Source organism: Dendrobium catenatum, unplaced genomic scaffold, assembly GCF_001605985.2.
Source record: "Dendrobium catenatum unplaced genomic scaffold, ASM160598v2 fragScaff_scaffold_123, whole genome shotgun sequence".
Lineage (NCBI taxonomy): Eukaryota > Viridiplantae > Streptophyta > Magnoliopsida > Asparagales > Orchidaceae > Dendrobium > Dendrobium catenatum.
In genome coordinates this window covers 335,383-362,835 of record NW_021318585.1, presented here as the reverse complement: position 1 = coordinate 362,835, position 27,453 = coordinate 335,383, and the positions used below count along the sequence as shown (strand labels likewise).

The following is a 27,453-nucleotide window of genomic DNA, read 5'->3' as shown; positions in this document are numbered from 1 at the left end:
TTTGAACATAATGCACAATTTAATCATTAACTATACTAATTAATTAATATATTGAGCTTAAAAAATAAAACAAGTCTCCACAAATTTGTATAACAATATAAATTCCTTTGAAATAATTTCTTATTTTTCATGTTCAACAAACTTTTATAATTTCTGCATGAGTATACATGCAAATAACATTACAAGGCCATAAGAGCACCATTCAAAACATGGAACCAAAGAAACCAATTGCTCTCTAGCAATTCCATTTTGCCTAAAAACATCGGCATCTATATAATTCGAGAAAAACACCAACTTTGAAAAAGAAAACAGAAGGAACAAAAGAAGATTAAACCTTCTCACTCTGGCCATTAATATTCCTAACAGGTCCCTTGAACCATTTTCTAGCATCCAAAATCCACCACAACAAAATCGTAGTTAGGCAGATTCCTAAACCAATAGGTGCATAGTTGAAAGTGTCAAACTTAATAGGATAAGATGTTGGCAATAGAAAGACCGAGCAAGTGTAACAGATCCATAAGAATGCCACTAAACATATTGGCCTGCTTGCTCTTCCCAAATAGAAAGGACCAGGATTGAAGTTCTTTTCTGCCATGACCATCCTTGCAAAGATTGGTATTGAGTAGCCGCCAACCCATCCAACGGTGCAAATGGAGGTGATTGCTGTGAAGACAACATTCACTTTGAGGATAGGAAGCCCTATAAGTATGCAGATGGCTGCACATAGCCACACTGCATTGGATGGAACTTTGTGTTTTGGATGAATTTTGCGCCATAGGGATGAGAAAGGAACTCCTTGATCCCTAGACAATGCATATACCTACAAAGCAAATAGCTAGAGATTATTTTCATTTACAGAGAGATGAATAGAATAATAACATGAATGTGATTTTGATTATTTTTTTAGAACAATGAGAACACCCTAACTGAAAGAGGCGGGCAATCCATGTCTTGATCTTTTACCCTTATTGATGAGCACATATTTTATAATTGCAAATATATATTGCAAGGTCTCATATATTCTTTAGAGTTGAATGCTGGTATAATAAGACCATTCTACAAAATAAACTACGTGGACCAAGTCTTGGGCATATGTAATGTCAAACTAGGTTTTATTTATTTATTTTTTCCTCATATGTGTAAGAAAATTGAATAAATATTGATAGCTTTGGCTAAAAAAGAATGAACACTTGCTCCTTAAGTAAAATATAATTTAACATATATACTTGTATTCCAAAATTCACATGAAGCAAATCATTTAAAAAAATAATATAAAAAGTTAAACATTAATGTTTTGAAAATCACTATTAAAATCCCTTCTGAAAATATGCATGATGCCTTCTAGTACTTAATAGGTCCCAAATAAGCCATTTGCAAGCCCATTTAAGTGCAAATGGTCAGCATCCCAAGTTGGAGTTTATGTACCTTTGTAAATAATTTCATGGGTACACAGTTTACAAGCCTTCACTATCAAATTAAATTTACTTGTATAACAGTTAAATCTTTAAATCACATTAAAAAACACTAATATTAACTTATTTAAAGTAAAATACACTTTTTAATTGACATGCTTTGATGTGATTAAGACACTAAAGTGGAATTCAAATAACTATAAAAGTTTAGATGTTAGATGTGTAAATACAAATATTTTATTGTATGCATGTAAATCCCCCAACAAAAAAATGTTGTTATGCATGGGGCCCAATAAGTACAACAATATCATTAAGTTTTATAAAGCAATGTGAAGTAAAAAAATAATATTATTATCTTGTTAACCTCTGTGTAAACCACACAAAAGAGGAAAGAAATCATGAATCCCGCATACAAACCTCGTATCCGTTGAGAAATCGCTCAAAATCTCCGCAAATCCCGTTTGAATCCCCGCAAATCCCGCTGAGATCGACGCTGTTTGAGTCGTTTCCCGGAATTCATGGGTAAGATTCGCTCAAACGTACCCAAATCGCGTCGTTAAATACCCGCTGCTCACACAAAGCTTCGGCTCTTTCTACACACGACTCTCCCTCTCAACTCCAAGCCGAAGCCATCATCTCCACTCGAGCAGCCATCGCCAAAGTCAGTCCCTCCGACACCGAACTCCAAGCCCAGGTCCAACCTCCTCTCCTCCGATATCTCCTTCGTGCTGCTCAACCTCGCTCCGGCGACGTTCTTTCCTTCCAGCCGATCAGGAGTCACGAAGTCCCGATCGAAAGCAACGATCGAAGCTCTCCGATCATGAGAGCCCCTGTGCCACCGACCTCCTCAGCCCCGATCTCTTCAAATCCAGAGAGAGAGAGAGAGAGAGAGAGCGAGAGAGAGAGAGAGAGAGCACCTCTACCTCTACCCGACGCCCCATCCACGACTCCTCCCTGCGCCAACGCCTACTTAAGCCCTAAACCGAGATCTCTCCACCTCCTTTTTCGTTGATCAGCTTTGATCCCTCGACGACATTCTCATCTAACTGGATCAGGAGTTAAGACAATTTGAACGGAAGTAAATACAGTAGTCCGTTGGCTTTGAAGGTGATTTACTCCCTATTGTGTGCTTCCTCGGCCGTTTCCCTGGAAACAGAGAATTGAACTCTCTGTTTAATTGAACAGAGGGTTTAATTCTCTGTAAATCATGCTTGAATCCTGTTTCAAAAGGAATTAACTTAAACTCCATTTAATTTCTGCATCCTGCTCAAATCCTCTTTGATTAGCTTACTTAAAGTTGATTTTATTTAATCACACTTAATTACTACTAATAGTAATTAATTATAATTAGTTAAATCAATTATAATTAGCTAATAATTATAATTTATAATTAATTTTAAATTATGTATAATTAATTATGTGTTATTTTAAGTATATATTAAATGGATCTCTTCCTCCCACCTCGATCCTCGTGCTGACATCTACAACCCCGCGCAGGTATAATCCTTCTAAACCCTAAAACTCCGAGAACTCAATTTCAACGCATGCGTCGAGACAATGGTGGACTCGGACTTGTGAACTTTAATGCAATAAATTCAAATCTAAATTGAATCCAAACTTAAATAAATTACAAGGACTTAGAATGAAATTTGAATTCAAGCTTAAATAAAGATACAAGTTGACCATTTGGAACTATACTCAAAACTTGATTTGAATATTAAGCCAACAAGGCTTGAACTTGAAGGACAGCAGGGGACTTAGAACTTGAGTTTGATGCTTGAACTCAAGCAAGGATTTGTGAAAGTGGACTCAAATGAACATGTTTTGAAAATTAAAGTAATGATTATATTGAAAATATAAAAGTGTTAACTAATAATCTTGAGGATCCAAACAAACATCAACGAATAGAACTTGGACCTGAACTTGGTCTGAGGAATGTGAAACTTTGTTTGAATGCAAAAATTTGAACTTAAATTGAGTGACATTGTTTGGGACTTGAACAAAGAACTATGAGTTTAACTTTCCTACAAGCATCAACAAATAATCATGAGCAATGACCTATGGTGAATAGAATCCCTATATCTCACTCATAAGAGCAAGTGATATGAATTTAATGAGCAAAGATAGTTACAATGGGGATATTCATAAAAGATTTACATATGAATGTAGTGAAGTCTCCATTATCAACAACAATTCAACATGCAAGCAAAGGTACAAACAAGGGTAACACACCGGCAAAGTATACAAGCTCCTACAAGTTAACATGTAAAACTCTTCATTCATACAACGATCTTATTACAAGTAGTGTTGGTGAACACATCACCAGTGTGACGAATTTTCTACATGAATGAAATAGAAGATCGTAGCAGATGTGAACTCTTACTAGCAATGATGGAAGATGTGTCATATGCATAGTAATGTACATACGTGGGTATGATGAGTAATTATCAGATAAATGCACTGAACCTCAACAAATCATAGCAATTAATGTGCAATATGAGATGTTCACAAGCAGAACACATCGTCGACAATAATTCAACATGGGTCAATTACACTGGTTCTCTAATGCAGAAGCGAACGTATAACAAATGCAAATGCCTACAAAAGTTTGTAGAAGACCCACTGTGCACACAACATGTCATCTACAAGAAGGATACAAGGAGTCTGCCACAAGTGTTAAGATACTAATACAGTCTATAATCAGGCAGTGGAAAGTAGATGCATCTGTCTCCTACAAGCGGAGGGAATTTGATATACAACAAGTGCAAGTGTCTACGGTCCATTATAGGAGGCCCGTTGTATATTCAACATATGGTTTGCGAGCAAATATAAAAGATCTACAAAACATACAATCCCTCAACGAATACAGATGCATGTATGACATGTCACTTATGGGTAGATGCAGAAAGACTTCAGTAAATGCAGTATCCTGAAGTCAGTTTCAGTCTGTAAAGGAATACATCTACCTGCCTACTTGTGGCAGTGTCGGATGCACTATATGAACCGAAGACCACAGTAAAATGCATGAAGAATGTGACAAATACAAATTCCCACGAGCTGATATAAGAAATCTATTATACACTTAATATGTCGTTTACAAGAATGATGCAAGGAAACTACAGTAGATAATAACATCTACTGGCAAAAGCAGGAGATTCGTTAGTGCACTATGATTCACTTGCATAAAAAAATAAATAGTGCATGACAGTCTACCTGTACAAAGCAGTAAATGACTCAATTTAGAAGCTGTTACGTCACGCCACCGGATCCGCAACATTCTTGCAAGCGGACAGAAGGCGTTTACAAATATTCCAAGAATACCCCGCACGTGCACCATAATTTGTATGCACATAGGTACACTAAAGGGGTAAATATAATCTCGACCCGCATGGGCCCCGGCGAGAGTGTTGTAGGAACACACATGACGTCTATGGATGCTGAGCGGGTCAATAAAATTGAATCCGATCCTCCTAAGCAGGTAGGTAGAAGTTGACAAGGTTTAGCAAATGATTACAAAATGCCCCCAAACACCCGCATGGGCCCCGGAGAGCGTGTTATTGGTACACACATGACGTCTAAGGATGCTGCGCGGGTCGATAAGTGAATTCAAGTTCGAACCCGATCCTTCTATACGGATTTAAAGGAGTCGACAGGATTCAAACCTTCAAACAAATATACGATTGTGGCGACCAATGTATTTGTTTTAATACATTCATATTAGGCCTTCAAGCCCTATAAAAATATGAATTCACTAATAAAGGCACAAAGCCTACAAAACCCGATCCCCTATCGGCAAGTCGATAGCGTCGACAATGTTTAAGACAAATATTTTCAAATGACCCCTAACAGTCCGATGATGGCCGTGTTGAATGTTTATCTCAACCGGAGGGGTTCATAGATATTTTCAAGCTCCACCTAAATATTCAAAACATCCAAAACTCCACAAAGTCCAATACCCAATAAAATCCAAAATCTTAAAATCCCAAAAATCCAAAAAAATATTTAAAATTAAAATCCAACCATTCAAGCACTTAAAGCAAAAGCCCATCCACCCTCCGTAACAGTTTGCCGAGGTGGACACATTACAATTTACTTCAGCTCACAAAGAGCCAAATGCTTAGTCGAAAATATTACTAGGATTCATTCTCAAACAAGCTCATGCCAGTAAGGACGTGGTATGTGTCCTCTAACCGGCGGTTTTGCCACCAAATGGCACCGCAGGATAAATGGTTATGACCCGGGGCCCTCTGAACCGAGTGATTTTGCGGCCAAATGGCACTACGAAATACCGCTTATGGCCAGAGCCAATACGCTCTTTAGTGGTATCAAATCCTTGAGATACGAATCAATAGGATATGATTGCGGCCAAATGGCACCACGAAATACCGCAACAGTTAGCTAAGGTGAATTCAAATTTGTCCCCTTAGGCAAATACCCATCCCAAGTCTACAAGGTACCCTTAGACGAAGCAACCCATGGCTACCGACAAGGATCCTTCTGTCAGGTTGGGTCGACTTCCTCCTCTGACTAAGTAGACCAGGGACCACGATGGCCCGGGACGACGGAACCATGGGATCTTGATCGAGTCTATCATCCATTCCCCCACCATCCGCTTTAAGTGCAAGATGGTACAATTTCTATTTTGAATATCAAAATCTTCAAAATTTTCAACTATTTGTAAACTTTTCAAACATTTCCAAATTTCCAAAATTCCATACTTATGCTGCTACTATATGCCAGATACCACGTATTCTCTACGTATCTGATTGACGACTAGCCTTAATCAAAAGTTCTCTCTCGTGATCGGGAGGGGTAATTAACTATAGGGGCTTGCGCCTATAGGAAACCAGAACTCAGATCATAAAGTCCTCGCAAAATGAGGGCGAAATCTCTGGGCAGTGTCTTATCTACAAACCCATCTGCCTTCCAAAATTTACCCCGGAACTTATTCCGTTAAAACTCCCTCGCTCAAATAAAAGCATCAATCATGCGCGGCGAGGAGGCCGGGGCCGAATTTTCGGAGCCCACATATCTCTATCTCATAATTGGTTGATATTATTTAAATTATGGCTTAATCTATCAACCAATAGGATATTTTCTATGCTTGAGTTTTTTTTTATTTAACTAATGTTAATAATCTCTTTTAAGTGTAGTTTCCTAATTGAATATATAGACTACTCAGTTTCAATATAGTGAAACATTAATGACATAATATGCCTCAAGCAAATGTTGTCTAAGCGACACATGCCCCCAACACTCCTATGATAAAAGCGTACCTACAAAAAAACTTAATTTAAAACTTTTGGTAAGTTGACGAGTTTGGAGCATTGTAAAAAAAGATGCAACTTAAACTTTTGGTATGTGCCTTTAGATACTAATATCTAGCTAAATTGAACATTAAATTTCCTCTACAATCACATGAACCATACTGAATAAGTCTCACATTAGTCTTATCATAAAGTTGTGGCCTATGCGAGTGAAAATGGTGTGATCTTACATGACTCTTATTTTATGTCTGGAAGTGTTGAATCTTCTAGAGATCATACTATTATTGAATCTTATAGATTGCATGTCAATTTTGTTTTTCAAAATATTTTTTTCTTATTCTAAGGTTGTGCAACAAATTATCCGATCTATCAATATCTTGGTGCAAGGCTAATTTAGCTTGTTTCTTTCTAAATATTGAGTATTTCTTTATGATTTAAAAAAATAAATCACTTAAAGCAATGCGCTAGAACATTATTAAACTATTCAATAGAGTGCGTGTCTCTTACAATTTCTTGTTCTTTCTGCAAAAATTCCTCAATTGGCAGAAGACAAGTGTTTGTCTCCTCTATCTCTGATTCACATGAAGAATGCCCACTTAAAAAATCTAACAAAGTGTCTCTGAGCATGTTCTTCCCTTCTTGTTGTTTTCTTCATTCTCGCTTGTCTTTCTCATTAATTGAACATCCTCTTAAGAAGTGTCTTGGCTATTTATAATGATAATATGATCTATTTCTTTTCCTTTTCAACTACACAAAATCTTAAATTTTCTTTAGGGGCTATTTGGTTGGCTAAAAAAGAAATGCAGTGTAAAGAGAATACAAGGTAGAAGGAATACTTTGGAATTGTTTGGATGAATATAAAATAAATTCAAATAAATGATTTTTTTGTTTTTGTTTTTGGTTTGAAGTGAAATGAATGTCGTGTGAAGTTTAAAGATGGTAACGGTTAGCAAGTGGCATTGGTGATGACCAGCGGTGGGCATCAGCAGACAAGGGTGGCGACCAGTGGCGGGTGGCAGCGGTTGTGTCAGTGGTCAGTGGTGGTGGTGGAAGGAGGGTGACAGCGGTGGTGTCCAGCGGGGGCCGTGGTGGTTTTGACGGCCGGTGGCGGTGGTGCTCGAAGGGTGGTGGTGGCCGGACGCAGTGTTGGCTAGCGGTGGGGGTGGCTAGTGGCGGGTGGCAATGGATGACGGTGGTGTCTGTAGGTGGGTGGAGGTGGCAAGCGGAGGTCAAGCAAGCTTGCATGCGGTGTAAACCGTTCTTACTCAAAACTGTGCGAGTTTGTTTTATCTCATGAAAGAGTCAAGCTTCCTTATTGTGAGAGCACTCACAATAAACTTCCGTTCTTACTCAACACTGAATTTTTGAATTTAAACTTTTACCTTATATATTTGTTTTTGCATTCTCATCAAAGAGTCAAGCTTCCTTATTGTGAGAGCACTCACTTCTTTTATATCCTCAACATCATTGTTGTCACTATCCTGTAATGCAATGATCTTTGGCTTTCTTTCTTTTTTTTTATTTCGCTTTCTTCTTCTCAAAAGGATAATTTATATTCATGTGTATTTTAACGCACGAATTAGTTTTCACCCGACAACATTGTATAAGGAAACAAGTGCAGAATCAAAGAGAGCTCGAATGATATTTGGAATTTCAACAAAGTTCAAGCAAAATTTGAGATAAATCCCACGGCAAAATATTAGGGAAACTTAATAATTAATGAAAAGTGGAATAAAAACAAATAAGATACAATGGAGCTTCACTTCGAGAGGAAGATCCGGCTCTCCCAATCCTTAGTCGACGGCTAGACCCAAAATAAACCTAAGAGAAATCACAAATTCAACAAAAAATAAAGACTAACCCTTCCCATCTATTTAAAGAATACAATATAATAATAATTACTAAACATCCCCTCCCAAATTTAATTCCCTCATAAACAGCCCCCTCTTTAATTTTTGTATTCAAATAATAGGCCCCACAATAGGGGTTGGCGACTATTTGGTTCGCCTGTAGTAAACAAGGGGCTTGCCTTGGTGCTGGGCTGGACTAGTCCTTGGACCGATCTAACAATACCCCCTCCTAAAGAATCACCTTGTCCTCAAGGTGAAAGAATAAAAATTGATACTTTACCCTATCGTATGGCTCCCAGGTGGCATCTATGGGCTCCGAAAATTCGGCCCCGGCCTCCCCGCCGCGCTGATGTTTGTGTCTTGCTTTTCTTTTTCTTTCGGCGAGGGAGTTTTAACATAACTAAGTTCTGGGGTAAATTTTGGAAGGCAGATGAGTTTGTAGATAAGACACTACCCATAGATTTCGCCCTCATTTTGCAAGGACTTTATGATCTGAGTTCTGGTTTCCTATAGGCGCAAGCCCCTATAGTTAATTACCCCTCCCGATCACGAGAGAGAACTTTCGATTAAGGCTATTCATCAATGAATACACGTATCCATAGATACGTGGTATCCGGCATATAGTAGCAGCATGGATTCGGATTTGGAAATTGGATTTGAATTTGGGTATTTGAAAATTTTGATATTTAAAATAAAAATTGCACCATCTTGCACTTAAAGCAGATAGTGGGGGAATGAATGATAGACCCGATCAAGATCTCATGGTTCCATCGTCCCGGGCCATCGTGGTCCCTGGTCTACTTAGTCAAAGGAACAACGGCGTCAGGTGGTGGTCCGGCGGAGGTGAGGGCCTTAAGAGGCGGTCCGACGGAGGTGAGAGCCTCAAGTGGTGGTTTGGCGGAGCAACGGCGTCAGGCGGTGATCCGGCAGAGGTGAGGTCCTCAAGTGGTGGTCCGGCGGTGGTCGAGGAGGAGCTTCTTCCTTCTCTTCATTCTCTCCTTCCTTCTTTTCTTCTTGCTTGGATCCCCTTTCAAGAGAAATGAAGGGTCTATTTATAGATTTATGGAGTGGCATGACCCGTAAATAGGTTTGACTATAAGTTTGCTGAAATCGGAATTCAGATGGTCCCAATTTTAATTTTGGAAGTTTCCAACTTGATTTTGCATCGAGATTCGTGCCCGATCAAGATAATTTTTTGATGACGTATCAGTTGCCCCCATATTTTCGGACGTCGATATTCTAGAAGTCCGAAAATATGCGTCATAACCTTTGGGGAATTTTTTCCAAGGCTTGAAACTTCTGAATAACCCCAATTTTTGGGGCGTAGAAGTCCCGATTGGCTCAAAAAATGCTTTGAAATTTAGTCCGTAATCTTAAAAAACGATTATGGGGACTACAAATTTTTCCAAGGAAGGGCCTCATTTGTAATCGACTACAAATACTAGTGAATTCATTCAAACTGGGCCAGGCCCCGTGGTTTTTCCCCCTTTTTAGGGATTTCCACATAAAAAACTCTGGTGTCTCTTATGAACGCTACACCCTCTCACTTATCTGATTGTGTGCTGGATCTTCGTACAATGCTAAGACGTTAAATTATATATTTCTCTACCGCCGCGAATATTCCAGGACGCAACAAACATTATGCCATAAAATCATCAATCTAATAGTAAAAGCGATGAATCGCATTGTAATTGTAAAAAAAATCAAACATCATTAGAAAGAACAGCAAAATTTAAGTAGTTTGGCATAACATATTCACGGTAGAGGTAATAGTATATGATGCATTAATAAAGATGCACAATCAAGGTGGTAAAGGAATTAAAGAAGGAATTAGAAGTTAGGTAAGAAATTTTCAGTCGAGTTCGACTTGTATTGTAGCGATAAGAGATTTTAATGAATGAAAAACAATCTGAAGTAATAAATTGTTTAAGATTATTTTGTATTTACCTAAAGCGCCACATTCATAAAACAATATAAATCAATGAACTATTATTGTTAGGTAATTTATACGAGGTTAAGACTACGAAGAGAGAAAAAAAAAAGGTGTGCCAAGAAGATAACTCAATAGTTTCAGTGAGATGCTCAATCTCTACTGCATGAATCATGAAATTCATAGGTCTAATTTTTATAGAATTTCTTCTATTGAGCATGTGATAAAATTTAACTATCAATAAAAATTACATATTTATGATTAGTATACATAAAGAACTTATTTTATATGTATGATGTTCCAAATTCATGATTGTTGACCTCTGTATAATACCCAATGGAAGCAAAAATGAAATCATACCGCATGCCTCGTTTCGTCAAAAAAATCCCCGAAATCCCGCTCAATACCTCGGCACCATTGAAATACCTGAGCGAATCCCTGAAATTCGGCTGATATCCATGTCTTCTCCCGCAAATACCGCTGAAACCTCGTGATATGTCGCAGCCTTCGTCGTTATAAGCAACTAGAACGAAGCCATTTGGCTGCCCTGGCTCCTGAACTTAGCCTGCTCCCACATACGCCTCTATCGTCGCTACTTTGGCTCTCTCTCACGACACTTCCCCATTGCTATTCCCTTCTTCCTCCAACACCTCATCTGATCTTTCTCCACCAGGCTAAACCTCCTTCCGTCTCAACGCCACTGCAGCCGAGAGCCTTTACCTGACCGAACTCCTCCATATATCGCAAGCATTTTGACTTCCAGAGCATCCACGACCTTCTATTTCTTCCCACTCTCAACTACCCGGCCGGCCTTCAGATCCTTTTGGTCCAGAGAGAGAGAAAGAGAGAGAGAGAGAGTTCTTTTTTTTACCTCAATAGGAGCCTTGCCCGACCTCTTCAAATCGAGACCCTACTTGCTTCTACTGAATCATCTAATCTCCCACCTCTTCTTGCTGTAGCTGGCGCCTCATTCGAACTCAAAGCCAAGGCCTCCCATTCCCAGGCCGATCTCTCCTCTGAATACCTGCCGCAAACTTCACAGGAAACCTAACTCCATAGCAGCCCCCTCTCAAAACTGAGGTTTTCAACCTGCTCTCAACCCAACCTAATTTCCTACTGTTGCTTTGAAACCACTAAAGCCCAAATCATCCTAACTCTTCCACCCACTCAGCCCATAAACTCCAAAGGCCCATTTACAAAATCATCTTAATTTACTTGAAGGAAGCCCATATTCAGCCCAATATTTTCAATTTCTCTGCTCATCAAACCCGAACTTCAACTAACTCAACACAATAGTAAGCTTCTATCATTATGCTTATTATTTACATTACTTAAGGTGCTCAGTATTGCTAATATTTTTGTTGGACAATAATTTTTTTTTAGTGTTATCATCATTTTCTATCTGTGTGTGTGTTTGTAAAAAAAAATGGAGAGGAAAAAAAAAAAGAGAGATGTGGGGATTTTCAAAAAGAAAAAAGAGAATGAAAAAAAAAAAGAAAGAGAAAAAAAAAAAGAGAAAGAGCTTTAAAAAAAATGGTTCTTTTTTCGATGCTAGCAACGAGTCGGCAAACCCCTGAGGCGCTAACGTAGCGTTGTAGGGCGGGAAACCAGTGCGATGCTTGCGATGATTTAAGGATCCATCTTCAATGCTAGCAACGAGCCGGCAAACCCCCGAGGCGCTCATGTAGCGTTGTAGGGCGGAAAACCGGTGCGACGCTTGCAGTAAAGGGGATAAAAAAATGTGTATTTATTTTATTTTATTTTATTTTTATATAAGTACTCTCGAACTCCCACGTGGTGCAGAGGGGCGAAATCTGTGCTTATTTCTCATATGTTTTCTTCTTATAATAATAAAAAAATCCTTAAACTCTCACGTAGCGGGCGAGGACAAAAATAAAAAATGCGATCGCGGTGTCATTTTGACATCTACCTGAAGGCTGCCGAAATTTTGACTGAAGATTCAAGAACTTGGACAGAATTTGGGACTGCATTGAACTTGAACAAGGAGTCAAACTTGAACTTGCAAGAACTACATGGGGCATGACTTGAGTTTGCTACTTGAACTCAAGGACTTGAATTGGGACCAAATTTGGTTGGAACATCAAGTGAACCAAATACAAATAATTTGAAACTTAAAGATTAGACCCAAATGAACAATGGAATCAAATGAATTCGAACATAGAAGAATGACATTGAATTAAAAAAAAAAAGGGAAAAGAAATGATTAATTAAGGAATTTCATTTGAATAATAATATAATATTTCCAATGGAATATTGGAATTATCATACAAATGTTTGAATCATTGGAATCTCACATAAGCAAACAGAAAACTCATGGTGTATGGAATCCTTTAACATCTCCTTCATGAGCAATGAAGTTAAGAGGATATTGATCCTATGCGAACTATTGAGACACCAATAAATGTGAGTGGGAAAATTGAGCATACATCATAAAAAAAAAATCCAAACTTGATTGTCAATGTTGATTCAAAGTCTCTTCAATGAACTTTCATGTGATGTTGAAAGCAAGTAATAACATAAGACCCTTAGCAAATCTCAGAACACCATCAAAGTTTCAATTCATAGACAAGGAAAAAAATGCTAAAATTTATGTCAAGGCAGTGAAAGGGCAAAGCAAGTTTGTTTGGTACAAGTCAGTTAATTCTGCTCTGCGAGAGTTTTATGTAGCTCTCCAAGCTATAAAGGCTGACGATCCAAACAAATTAGGAACTTCTGTATTTGATTATAATGAAATCAACCGAAAACTATATCATTTTATTCTTAGAGTGAGAAAGATATCAGTTTTTTTTTTAGCTGAACATTGTTGATTTCTTATGTAACAAAAGCATATGATTCTATTGACCAAGATGTTTCAATTGATGTAATGAATGATGTCATCCCAAGTGATACCTATGTCTTCAGAAACTATTCCAAGCTTGTCCGCAACAAGAAGTCCATAAAGGCCATGCCATATCAATTATGTTCTTATCATTGCAACAGGAAGCAGGACATAATGAAAATTGAAGATCTAATCCAGCTAAATTCATCATGTTGTGTCTTCATTGATAAGGGTACTAGCATTGAAGTCAGTAACCAGATGTTGCATCGTGTTTTAGCTGAACATCTGAAACATAACATATTGCAAATTGGCCATGACTATTATTTACAAGAGGTTGCATCTCCCACGGAAGTATATTATCTTCACTTCTATGCTTGTGTTATTATGGGCATTGTGAGTGAGATCTCATTTCATCCTTTCTTGAAAAAGCATATGAGATTAGTTCAAGAGCAACGAAAATAGAACCAATCCCATGACGACATGAAGTTGGAACCAAGCACGAAGGAGCTCGATATCATTCTTAAAATAAAATTATGAGTGGTGAGATAGCAACTCCTAATTAAGTGTAAGAGAAGTATGCCATAACTTATGTTGGATGAAGAGCTTACGAATACCCCTCACTCAAAAATGATGATGAAAATTCATGCAATCAATCTACTTGAGATAATTGCAATGATTATGAGTACGTATGGAGGATACAATGACATGCTTGCAATCAACGACACGAAGATTTTCAATCAACATTAAGGGATTCTCAGATGTATAATGCCACATTCTATGGTTTATGTTAACATGATGTCAAATACAACGTATCTTGCAAGAAGCAAAGGGCATAAATATACTGGTCTTCTACAACAAGAGAGCAAGATGTTATGAATGTAGCAATGCTCCACTACCACCATCAAGATGCAAATGAAGATATCCAACCCCTCAACCAATGAGAATATAGAAGGAATATACAGTTTGGTTGTAGGAAAATATGCAAGGAGCCTGCAACAAGTGCTAAGATACTTATACAACCTTTGATAAGGCAGTGACAAGTAGATGCACCTATCTCCTACAAATAGGGGGATTCAACATGCGATGAACTGAAGGACATGACGTGTTTTAAATAATTCAAAGAGAATACAACTCTCATGTAATTTATATAGTGCAGCAGCAGACAAATACAGCGGCTCCCTTCAAGTAGAAGAGTTTGACATGTGACGGACACACTACCCTTTTTGCAAGCAGAAATCAAAATTGAAGGGATAACAATGTGCTTACAACCAATCAATAACATAAAGGTCTTAAGAAATTTTGAAGATTTTCTAGTCAAAATGCAAAGATCAACAAGCAATGCCACTGGATCCGCGACACTCGTACTAGCGGATAAAAGGCGTGTATAAGCTCTCAAGCATTCAAAAGGACAATTACCTGCACAATTAAAATATTTCAAGTACCCCCACACTTGCACCGTAATTTGTATACACATAGGTACACAAAAAGGGGTAATTGTAATCAAAACCCGTATGGGCCCCGACGAGCGTGTTATTGGTACACACTTGACGTCCAGAGATGCTGTGGGGGTTACTAAATTTGAACCCGATCCTCCTAAGCAGATAAAAGGAGTGGATATGGTTCAATTATAAATGCCCCCAAACACCCGCATGGGCCCCGGCGAGCGTGTTATTGGTACACACGTAACGTCTAGGGATGCTGTGCGGGCTGACAAGTGAATTCAGGTTCGAATTCGATCCTCCTATGCAGATCAATAGGAGTCGACATGGTTCGAACCATCAAATAAACATACGATTGTGGCGACCGTTATATTTATCTTAATACATTCATATTAGGCCTTCAAGGTCTATAACAATGAGAATTCACTATCAAGGGCATAAAGCCTACGAAACCTGATCCCTTATCGTCAAGATGATAGGGTATAGGGTCGACAGGGTTCAATCAATAAAGAGAAATAACCCCAAACACCCCGATGATGGCCGTGTTGATTGCTTATCTCAACCGGAGGGGTTCATAAACATTTTTCAAATGCCGTTCCAAATAATCCAAAAATCATTCAAAAATCCAAAAATGTTTAAAATAGAAAAACCATTAAATGCTTAAAGCAAAATACATCCACCATCCGCAACAGTTTGCCGAGGTGGACAAATTCAAATATAACTTCAGCTCACAAAGAGTCAAAATGCCTAGTCGAAAATATCACTAGGATCCATTCTCAAACAATCTCATGCCAATAAGGACGTGGTACATGTCCTCTAACCGGCGGTTCGCCGCCAAATGTATCTGATTGACGACTAGCCTTAATCGAAAGTTCTCTCTCGTTATCGGGAGGGGTAATTAACTATAGGGGCTTGCGCCTATAGGAAACCAAAACTCAGATCATAAAGTCCTCACAAAATGAGGGCGAAATCTCTGGGTAGTGTCTTATCTACAAACCCATCTGCCTTCCAAAATTTACCTCGGAACTTATCTGTTAAAACTCCCTCGCCGAATAAAAAGAAAAGCAAGCGGAGACCGAGGCCGAATTTTCAGAGCCCACAATGATAATTGATTTATGCCACATTATATTCTTAACACCAGCTATAATAGTTTGATTTTTATTAGTTACACACTCATGTTCAATAAGTCAGTATATGTAAAAGAAATATGATTGATAATGAAAGTTTGAGAGAAATTAACAAATGATAACTTGCACAGGTCATTAAACATTCTTATGTATTGACTATTTATGAAGGGATGCAATTTTTTCATTCCTTCAGATATGTATATGTCTATTGCTTATGACTCAAACATTAGCATGCATATTAATTGCTTCTTCTTCTTGCATCTTGAAATATGTACTATAATTGTTTATCCCATTGAGCGTTTAGCTCACCAGTTGACATTACAGGAAAGGGAAAGGAGCGAGCAAGGATCTAAACATGTAATAATTTGCACCTTGTACAGTCATTTTTAGTGTATAGTTTTGGGTGTATATATAAGGTTAATCAGTAAATTATAAATTAAAGATTTTGGATACATATAATTTTATTTGAAGTTTAGTTAGTAAAGCTATGTATTGTTGAATACAAGGTTTAAAATTACGTAATTAAGCCTCGAGACAGTTTTCGTCCATGAGGCGAGGCGTAAGCCTCAAGGCGGTCTGAGGCGTAAGCCTCACGAACACAGAATTGCGTAAATGAGAAATTAAGGGTTTTTGCAGGTAAATAATAGCAATATTCTATCTTACAATAAAAACATCCAAATGATATATGAAAATAGTGGAAAGTAAGAAAATAGATGCAATAAAATCATGTCCCAAAGTACCAAATCACAAAATATTAGTTTAACAAAACTCCCAAAGTTTCCAAGAAGGGTCACGCCGCAATGACGTATTCGCCTTTTCTTTGCCACTAACCATGTCTCCTAAAGCAAAAATTCAAAAACACACAAAAACAATAAAAAAACATAAACCCTAGATTTTCTTACACTTGAAAAATCTAACCCTAAACTAAAAAAAAATACCTAAAATTGAATGTGGAGTACTCCTAGAGGGCGGCCAGACACTTCAACTTCGCCGGAGAGAGGCGGTGCCGGCGGGAGAAGCGGAGGGAAGGGAAGCCGACGGGTGCGGGAGCTCTCTGTTTCGTGAACACAGCGTGCAGGAAAGAAATTTTCGGGAGAGCTGGGAGCCATGCGGGTTTAAGGAAGAAAAACTCATCATTTTAAGTGGGTGGGCCCGTTCCTATGAGGCGTACACCTCTACCAGAATTACGCAATTGCACCTCTGAGGTGCGCCTCAGTCCAAGTGAGGCGTACACCTCTGCCAGGAGAGGAATTGCGCAAGCCTCGAGGCGATTTTGAGTCAAATTGCGCAGAGGTGCGCCTCTTATTGCGTAATTTTAAACAGAGGTTGAATATTGTATATACTTCTGAATATTTAATCATAAGGTATAATCTAATAGTTGGATTACAGTTTTAGTGTTGTGATAGTTTAATCAGATTAATTTTCTGCTCATTCGATCTTGATGAGTGTAATTCAAAATGAATGTTCATGGGAAATATATTTGACTAGATTATCTATCTCTGATACACCTCAGGCTGACTAAAGGGGGTCAAAATGGAGTGTGATATTTTTAGACGACACAATTCATGATTGCCGACAATAATCCGTCGATTAAGTTGAGTCAACTACCTCTATTGATTAAGAAGACTAGGATCTATGGAAACCCAGGGCAATGGAATCATTGAGACTTGATTGGGTTCATCATCATTCCCCCCACCAACCACTTAAACTAATGGTGGTAAACTTTATATCATAGAGCCAAAATTTGTACCCACTATAAGCTAAGTATTTTGAGTCCAATGACTAACCATAATCTAAAGTATTCTCTCATCACTGAGAGGGGTAATAAACTATAGTGCTTACCTTTATGAGAAACATGAAATCATATCATATAATCCTCACAAACTAAATGTTAAATATTTAGGTAGTTTCTTATCTACAATTTAATCTGCCTTCTGAAAATTTGACCTGAAACCGAACTTTATCAAAATTGTTGTGCACGAATTTTCAGAGCCCAAGGCTAAGTGGTCGTCCAACGCTAGATTTATGAGCCTCCATAGATAACTTTGTAGGTCCCTAAAAAGCTTATGGGTCCTCATCAACAAGTTTGTGAATCTCCGTAAATTCCAAATTAAGTAATAGTTAAGAATTCTAACCATTTGGGACTAATGGATGGCCTATTTTATTTAGACAAATTATAATTGTTTGGGCTGGTTTCCTTTTTCCTTAAGCTCATATATGTTGCTCAGATTTTTTAATTAAGCTAATGAAAACAAACTAAACTTCTATTGCAAATTCCTTTCTTCCTTGGTGCACCCTTGAGGAATAGTTAGGGGTTTCTAAAGTAACAAAAGATCAAAGCACACTGAACATTCTCTGATCTTTAGAATGTCATGCAAGCATGCTAAATTATAATTTTTAGTGATTCTGCATTCTCCCTACTTGCAATTTTGTTTTTGTTTCTAAGCCTTAGCATCGAGGCTACAAGATTTTCTCTTGCTTTGAGAGATTCTCTTGCCTAGAATTAAGCCAAGGGGAACTCTTCTCCTTGAAGGAAGACGTTGTAGTAGTTTCCATATCAGCTTAAGGGCGAAGGAGTGATTGATAGTGGAACCCTAAGCGAGAGTGCTTAGATATAGAAGTAGGGTGGGTTGGAAAGAACTATGTTATGTGCTTTTTGACTTTACACATTTCCTTTATTTTCATATATACTTGCATTCCAATGTTTTGGTGGACATTCAGTCACTTTAGCTTTTTTAACCCCTCGACACCCCCTCACAACACCTCCCTTCTTGGGTTCTTCCTTAGCTATATAGTAAATAAAAGTATTAATGCAAAATCATGAACATCTTTTTTATTATCATTAATTTTGTTTTACATAGTGACCTTATAAATCCCTCTTCTCCATTTATTCTATACTAATATTATTTGGCGACCTTATAAATCTCTCTTCTCATTCTATCATATCAATTTTATCTTTCACCTTATCACTTTATCTACGGCTCTAAAAAATACATGCCCACGCTATAAAAAATTTATTCTCTAAACTTATCTTCACCCAGTGCTACTCATATAATTTTGTCCGAGGGTGTACCCAAGTAATGAAAGATTTTTCAATACATAGTATGAGGTGTTGATGTCCAGAACAATCTTACTCTGTATTTGCAAAGAGGCTATTTTTGCAACTTAAACATGAGACAACCATATCACAAAAGAGAACTTAATCAATATATTAGGTCATCCCCTAATAATCTCTCAATTAAAATAACTTCATATCCTTCCTAAATTTAACACATCCTTTTTTAATATTATCATTTCAAAATATCTAATTTAGATCCTTTCCAAGGCTCCTTCAACTCAAAATTCAATAACCTTCTGTAATTTTTTCCCTTAGTATACCTGTCAGAGTTATTATTGAAGTACATGCGTCTTTGAAAAAATGAATTTAATACTTTCCAACAATGTAGAAACTCATAGAGGACATGCACTTTGCTCGTAATGAGAACCCATCCCATCATTTGGCGTTTGTATACTCTCGTAATGTATCTAAACATTCTTCAATATAGCTTAATTTTTTCTCGAATTGAGTTTGATAATTAAAAATATAGGTTTAAATTTGAATCCTGAACAAAGTTTAATCCCAAAAGTGGAAAATTTTCCATTCATCCCAAAAAATAGTGAAGAATTTATTTATCACTTACCACTCTAGCTGCACTTGTAGTAATTGAGAGTCCTCCAAAGAAAAAAGAACCCCAAATAACAAACAACAAAATTATTGCGCCAATTGAGTTGTTGTACCTCCCATGAAATGCATCATACAAAATCTGTGCAGGCACAAATGATCCGGCAGTTTCATTGTTGACATCGAAGAGATAGTCAAATTTCTGCAAGACATGTTTGTGTTATCAACTAAACAAATTTACCTAGCTGATAACTTTCATTTATAAAAATGCATTTCACAGTACCTGAATGCTAAAAGTGAGAGTCAGTATGTAAGCCCATCCAAATACTGAAATTATCCCAATACTTGAAAGAATAGCAATCGGACCGTTTTTATCTGCTCCTTTTGTTTCCTCTGTTAGATGTGCTGCAGCGTCATATCCATATAAAGAATACTGACTAACAATAAATGCTAAAATTACTGCATATGCCTTGCTTCTTATCCCTGTAGAATCCGGTGCCATCTCAAAATGGCCAAAGACATAGGAAGCTGGTTGTGTAGATGGAGCCACTAAAGGAAGCATTATGACTATGATTACACCTCCAGTGATCTGAGTGTGTAGAATGAGGAAACGGCTAATCAACATTGTAGGTCATTCATATAATAACTATCAATAGTTGCAAGTTAGAATAACTTGGTAAATCCATATAGAATATGCAAATTTAAATAGTCATAAAGAGATGTAATGGCAAATAGATTAGAGAGAGTTGCCTAAGATGGTTTGGTCACATAAAACGTCATCCTTCAAATGACCTAGTTATGAAAGTAGATGTATTAAATTTGGCCTATGTTAAGAAAGGTAGAAGTAGACCTAAAAAGACTCGGTTAGAATTATTAAAAAAGACCATTTTTATTGGATTTACATGAGAATTTGACTGTTATTAGGACAAAATGAAGAAAAATGACTCTTGTAGCTGACCCCACGTAGTGGGATGAAGGCTTGATGTTGTTCTTGTTGTATAAAGAGATGTAATGAATACAAGAATAAGAACATAATGCACAAATAAGGCCACATTTAAAATGGTACCCACATCACCTTCACATATATCAGTTTATGTAGACAAAGTAACCTAGGTAGTTAATGCTATAAAAAGATGCTCTGAATTAAGAATCTCCAAGCATCCACATATATGGATCATATACCTTGCATCTAGTAAAATATCATATGTATGATGAGATTATGTTTTGGTCGAAGGTCAGATAGTTCAGTAAAATATACTCCAAGTAAAAAAGCCCTATCTTTGATAAAATATAATATCTAGTTTAATGATCTTATATATGATAAAACCTTACATTATATCTCTATTAAGACATAAATGATTTATAGTTTTAGAGCATTTGATTCTTGTATCTGGAAGGTTTTTACCTGCCACCAAATTGAAATAATGTCAATGATGGCAATAACTTGCAATGCAAATGTGTTGAGAATTGCCCATATAACAGTCAGACCAATATACATAGCAAGAAATACTCCACGAGGAGCAAAGTAACCTCCACCTTTGTTTGTTCCTGTACAAAGTAAAATGATGATTTGCAAAGTTTGCGATCCTGCATAAGCCTACAAAAGAGAAAAGGAATTAATAAGTTTCCAAAAGCAATACCTTACTGGCATTGAATTTACTACTGTGAAAGGTTGTTAAATATGATGGCTTACTATTAATCAAATCAATTTTGAATTTTAAATAAAAGATAAATAAATATGATTGTGACAAGTAGCCAAGCTGAAGATTGAAGTACTCAGTATACATGATAGGTTGAAAACATATTATGCCATTGCATTCCTCAGTCTTCCTTTATAAAAAGATAAGCTTAACTTTCCTCTTTTTTCAATAACTTATGACTGTGCAACTGTGCAAGATTATAATAGTTTGATTTCAATACAATTATTGGTGAAGAAATTGCTTGGATATCACGGACATTTTTAGATGCTCTGATTTATTTATTGGTGGGTAAATATAATGGTGGTTATTTTTATATTTGATAAATTAATTTCAAATTTATCATCTCACATCTATTAGGTTGTTGTTGACTTTTTTTCTAGACCCGATGGGCGGTTTGTGACAAGCAATTTGTGTAAAAATTTAATAAGTTAGTTGTGGTTAACTTGTCATTCCTTTTCCACAATAAGAAAGGAAAAAAAGTGGCCTTGAAATAGTGAAGATTTGTTTTCCAAAATGTAAGCTAATGAAGTAACGGGGGTATTTGCTATTAACTTAAGGCAACTGTTGCATTGGATATTTTCTGAAAGATTTATAATAGAAGAAGTAATTTATTGCATTTGCTATTGATTAAATAATCTCAAGTGCTCATGCATAGTGATGAAGAAGTGCAAAACCAAGCTGTATTTATTCCATAATTTGACTAGTACAAAATGGAGAATTCTATGCTAATTCAATTAAAAGTTTCTTAAGACAGATTCCTCACAATTTCACTTGTATACCTAAACATACTAGTTCAATGGGTAGTCAAATTACAATGTAACCATATCACAAACACAAAGTCATGTTCTGCTAATATATAATAAAAATGAAGCTCAACCTGTGTGCCGATTCCAGCAATAAGGCCAATTGTCTCCAGCCATGCACAGCACCATGAAGCAAAAGGGCCCCATAGTGGACCAGCTAAATGAGCAGCCCAGAAGTAAAGAGAGCCAGTAGTCTGTATTAGCAAAAGATAAATCCAATTAATGCCTACTAAAAGTAGTCTTTATGAATTACATACAGCCATAATAACAATTCAATCCAAAGGTTAGGTTCTCAAGTAGGCTTAACTGTGCTTCTACACCAAAAATAACAAAGAGTGGGTGCAATGTAAAAGAAGTGATGCTTAAAAGCAGGACAATAATTTATGAAAAGTGTACAAATGAACATAAGCAAAATAATGAAATGTAGGAAAAATAAATTCTTGTGGACCTTATTTAATTTTGGAAATCAAGTCTTACATTTATAAATTAGCAGAAAGGAAATCAAGTCTAGGATTTATAACATAGCAGGAAATAAAAAATTCAAAGAGCATGTTTATATATTTGAGATTTCATGAGTTAAACTTGAGCTTTTCACATTTTCTCACCGTAAGGATGGGAACTTTGGCTCCCGCTGCTGGGGCCCCACGCTTGCATACTCAACTGTGTGAATGAGTTGACAATTATCGTTCAAAATGTTCAAAAATAAATCCTTCTTTGATTTTGAACAACCCCTTGAAGTAGTGGTTTCTTGATTCTTGTATAAGGCGAAGTGGATATAGGACTTACTCTCTTTGTTTGGGCCTCAAAAGTTGCGCACATAAGAATCAAGAAATCATCATTTTAAGTGTAGATTTAATTGGGGATTGCAGTTTTACTCTAACCGTCATTATTTTCCTGTGACTGGATGGTTTTGAAAGAATTTCTCAATAAAAAGAGCAGAAATATTCAATCTAGTTCCCTTTCCAACCATGTATCTATTATAATGATCTGGTCAACAACGAACAATGATTACAATCTTTTTCTTTTTTCTTTTTTTTAAATGAAAGGAAGGAATTGATGCATCTCTCAAATCTTACAGACATGAAAAACATGAAATTTAAACGAGCCAAAAAAATCTATATTAACGACTAAATCTCAGTCAATTAGAATCAACACAGAGCTATAATCAAGCCCACATACCGGAAAAGATGAACAGATCTCAGCCATGGCGATTCCAACAAACCAAGTGAAGAAGGAGACCACAACCCATCCCCAAACAAGGCTTGCTGGCCCAGCATACAGAAGGCTTGAGCCATAAAGCGGTGTGATTCCCGTGAATAGAGTCACAGTCGAGACCGAGATCGCGAGGGTTTTGAAAAGAGTCTGTCAACGAAGAAGAAGAAGATAACAGCTTTAAGACCATTTACAATGAATAGAAAGAATTAATCTTGAGGTCAATCCAGAGAAACAAAATTGGTTGCTTGGAGCAATGGAGTTACCATCTCTCTTCTAAGTTCCTGCTTGTAGCCGAGCTCATTGAGGCGCTTCTCCCCTGAATCCATTTCCTCCATCTCAGAAATATGAGAAGAAGAGATGGAAACGTTTTCCGGAGATTGGAGAAGAAGAGATGACCGACTGCAGTCACAAGAACTACGTTGCAAGAGCAGAGAGCAAGCTCCCGCGCGCGCGAGAAGATATTCTTTCTTAGCCTGCTTTGTCCTGCTAGTTCTATCAAATATTTTTCAAACTTCAAAGTCTCCAACTCTGAACAACTTGAAACTTCAAAGTGAATGTTCATTTAAGAAATATTTTTTACGCGCTCCAATGAAAATACTTTAATAATATCTATGTCTATTATATCACGAAAAGTTTAGTATTAAGCCACCGTTTCTCGCTATTGGAAAAATGTTACGTTATGAATTAAAAACGGCGGGGAAGATCTTCCTTTCTGATTTTTTTCTTTTTGTTTTTTCTTTGCCCTTTTGGTTCTTTTGATAGATTTATTGGATGATTTTTCTCCTTTGAAATTTTCATCTAAGACGGATATCTCACCCGTAAAGATGTACGAAGTTTCAAATATTAGATTGGGCGAGTTTCTTCTTGTCAAACTTCTGCAAAATAGTTCGTAGTTTCCTTCTTGTCTCAAAAGGATAACTTGGTGGTGTTTTCAGATGATGAGGTTTTGAAGGCCTCTCAAAATTGGGGATTAACTCTGTTAGGCTACTCATTAGGCAAGACACCTTTATTTGAGGTCCTATGTTCTGTTATCGTGCCCCCTAGGCCCCCCCTTAAATCCGCCACTGACTAAAACGCAAGTCAAAAAGCGCAAATAAAACGCAGGTAAAGCGCAAGTCAAAAGCGCAGGTGACGCGGCAAATTTTTATTAGATGTTCGAACTTATTTTTCGCATCCGGTTACCTGACCCAATAATTTGCCCTCAAAATTGGGGATTAACTCTAGTAGGCTACTCATTAGGCAAGACACCTTTATTTGAGGTCCTATGTTCTGTTATCACAAAAGCTTGGAAGCTTAAAGATTCAATCTCGCTTTTATCCTTAAATGATGGTTTCTTCTTGATGAAATTCTCTTGCCCAGAAGATTTTGATCTTGTCTGGATGAGAGGACCGTGGTTCTTTTTTGGTAGACATTTTATTATTCAAAAAGCGTCGGTTAATGATGCTAAGAAGTTACAAGATATTTTGAATTATTTCTCTAAATGTCCTGGTGTTTTTGTTAATCATAACAAAAGTCTAGCTATATCTCTAAGGATATTATTGAGAAGGAAAGGATTTGTCAAGCCTTAAATATTTCTACTTGGCATAATTGTATGAAATACTTAGGCCTTCATATTTTTATTAAAAGGCTTATTGGTTCAGACTTTCAACCTTTGCTTAACAAGGTCACTGATTTACTTTTGGGTTGGAAGCCTAAAATTCTTTCTTTTACCGGAGAGTGCAATATCTTAAATTTCTCTTTCTAATTTTATTGCATATTGGATTAGAAGTATGATTATTCCTAACTTCTATCTTAAGTTCATTAGAAAAGTTTGTTCCAACTTTTTTTTTCATGGCAATATTAATTCTAAGGAGATACATGTTATTACTTGGAAAGATGTTTATAAGCCTAAGTGTTTTGAGGGTTTAGGTATTCTTGACCTCCATGCTCTTTGTTATGCTTTTATTTTTTCTATTATTTGGAGAATCTTAAATAGGAAATGTTCATTGGTTGGCTAGGTGAGAGAAAAATATATTTCCTTATGGAAACCACCCTCTTCTAAGGCTTCAATGTTCTGGAAAATCTCTGTAAGTTGACTGAGAATTTAAAGGATAAAATTGATTTTATTATTATTGTTAATAGTTTTCTTTCATTTTATTGGGATCATTGGTATGGTGGCAAGTCTCTTCATTAATTAGTTCCTACTATAAACTCTTATTGGCATTCTATTCTGGTGAAGGATGTCATTTTGAGTGGCGGTTGGTCTTTATCTAATTTCTTTAGAATTTACCTTCCATTAATTCTACTAGCATTCCTATTCATGATTCTTCGATTTCTTGTATTAACTAGAATGGGGTGTTGCTACCATAATTTTATTTTTTTTCATTTATATTTTTATACGTGACATGCTAAGGTTAATTGGTATAATTTTATTTGGCATAAATGTTATACTTTGAGGTATTCCTGTTATGTGTGGATAGCCTTATTAAATGGGCTAAAAACTAAGGATATTCTTTCTAAAAGAAATATTAGTATTCCTTTAGGGTGTGTTTTTTGTAATTCTTTTTTGCAGACTCATAATCTCTTATTTTCTTAATGTGATTTTACTTTTTCAATTATTTTTTTGCTCGTTTCTAATTTAAATCAATTTTTGCTAAGGCCTTTTTTTTCAAGTTTTAGATTTCATTTCGAACTTAAATATGTCTAATGATGCAAAAATTTATTCTTTTTGGATTCTTATTGTTTCTTGTATTATTTATGGAAAGAAAAGAATGAAAGAATGCTTTTTTGGTTTTTGTAAGAATTTGGATTCAATTTTTGGTTAGATCAAGCAGACCATTTTCTAATATTTCTAATTAGAAATATTTTAATGAGGTTAATTGCTATTTGAATTTAGGGTTTTTATTTTATTTTAAGTCTTTAGGTGGTGTCTGTTTTAGGGGATTTTGATTTGTTGTGATTGGTTTTAAGGTTTAATTTAGACAATATGTATTAGTTAAGGTGGCTCTTTTATCTTTTGACGTATATTTTTGACAATTGATTTTATAATATGGAAGATCATTTATAGTAACCAAAGCTTGTTGGAGATCTTTTGGCTAGGTTTATTTGGATTTGGCAATATGTTTTTCAAATTTTGCTGAATCTATTTTAAACTTGGGGTATCTTTGTGATCTTTTGTTTTTTGAAGTTCACTATTGTTGTCTTTAATCATTCCTGAGTTGTGGTGGTTGGTGGATTTTAATTTTGGTCTTTATGCTCTTGTTTTTCATTTTTTTATTTTTTTCTTTTGTGTTATTTTCTTTGATTTTTGTCAGTTATCTAGTTTTGGTTGAGCTTTGCTTTCTGGATTTTATGGCTTTGGAAGAATGGATAACTACTTTAGACAAGATTGTTGATTTTGAAGAGGTGGATCGTTTATTCCGTTCACTAGATCTCTCACTCTTTACTCTCAAAAATCTCTCCCATACACACTCTCTATGGTCCTTCTCTAAAGAAATTCGCAACAAAGAATAAGATGACAATTTCTAGGACTCCTTATATAGAAACTACATGAAAAACTATCCAAAAATTGAAAATTGGAAGTCAACTGACTTTTGTTTGTATTATATGTTCGTAGATTGTATGGCATGATCAATTCAAAAAATTACGGCTTTGTTTAGTTCGAACTGGGACGAACTTAGTTTCATACTATGTTAGTCATATGTATGAATTGAGATCGTACAGTGTGAATCGTTCAAAAATGAACGACTTCATATGGTATTATCTCGTACAAACTTGATTTTGTACACTGTAAGTTATCTGTATGAATTGAGATCATACAGTACGATCGGTTCGAAAATAATGCATTTGTATGATACGACCTTATACAAACCTGATTTTGTACATTATTAATTGTCTGTGTGACCTAACATCGTACAATACAAATAATTTAAAATTTTGAAGCATTGATTTGTTTAACTTAATTTGGAGAAAAAATTATCAAATCGTATAGTACGATTGAATATCATACAATACGGACAAACTTTAAAAAAAAATTACATAATTCCCCCTGTGTGTGTTCATAGTTACCCAATTACAATGACTCTTACTCAGACTCAAGAATAAATAAATAAATATACAAGCTTTATTACATGGCATCCTACTCTATCCTTGTCTTGAACTCTTCAGCAGTCTGGAGTTGTAAATGGATTCCTTGAATTGGTAGTACACTTAAAAAATAACAAGAAATATC

General features: G+C 36.3%; 1 protein-coding gene across 1 annotated transcript; it reads right to left on the bottom strand.

Annotated features, from left to right (window-relative positions):
• Nucleotides 1–84: 84 nt before the first annotated feature.
• On the bottom strand, nt 85–27,107 carry LOC110102686 (amino-acid permease BAT1 homolog). The gene is made up of 8 exons (XM_020831126.2): nt 27,094–27,107; nt 23,507–23,735; nt 23,208–23,390; nt 22,103–22,222; nt 20,931–21,122; nt 19,809–20,114; nt 19,545–19,727; nt 85–820 (listed from the first exon to the last, which is right to left on the bottom strand). The coding sequence occupies exons 1-8, from the start codon at nt 27,105–27,107 to the stop codon at nt 329–331; spliced, it is 1,719 nt and encodes a 572-aa protein (XP_020686785.2). The 3' UTR covers nt 85–328.
• Between the last annotated feature and the right edge of the window lie 346 nt (nt 27,108–27,453).

Bases quoted from the DNA above. Each gene is read 5' to 3' on its own strand.
- LOC110102686 (XM_020831126.2), bottom strand. The intron at 22,223-23,207 runs GTATGTGGGCTT...TTGCTAATACAG, and splicing joins AGATCTGTTCATCTTTTCCG to ACTACTGGCTCTCTTTACTT. The intron at 19,728-19,808 runs GTACTGTGAAAT...CATGTCTTGCAG, and splicing joins CTCTCACTTTTAGCATTCAG to AAATTTGACTATCTCTTCGA.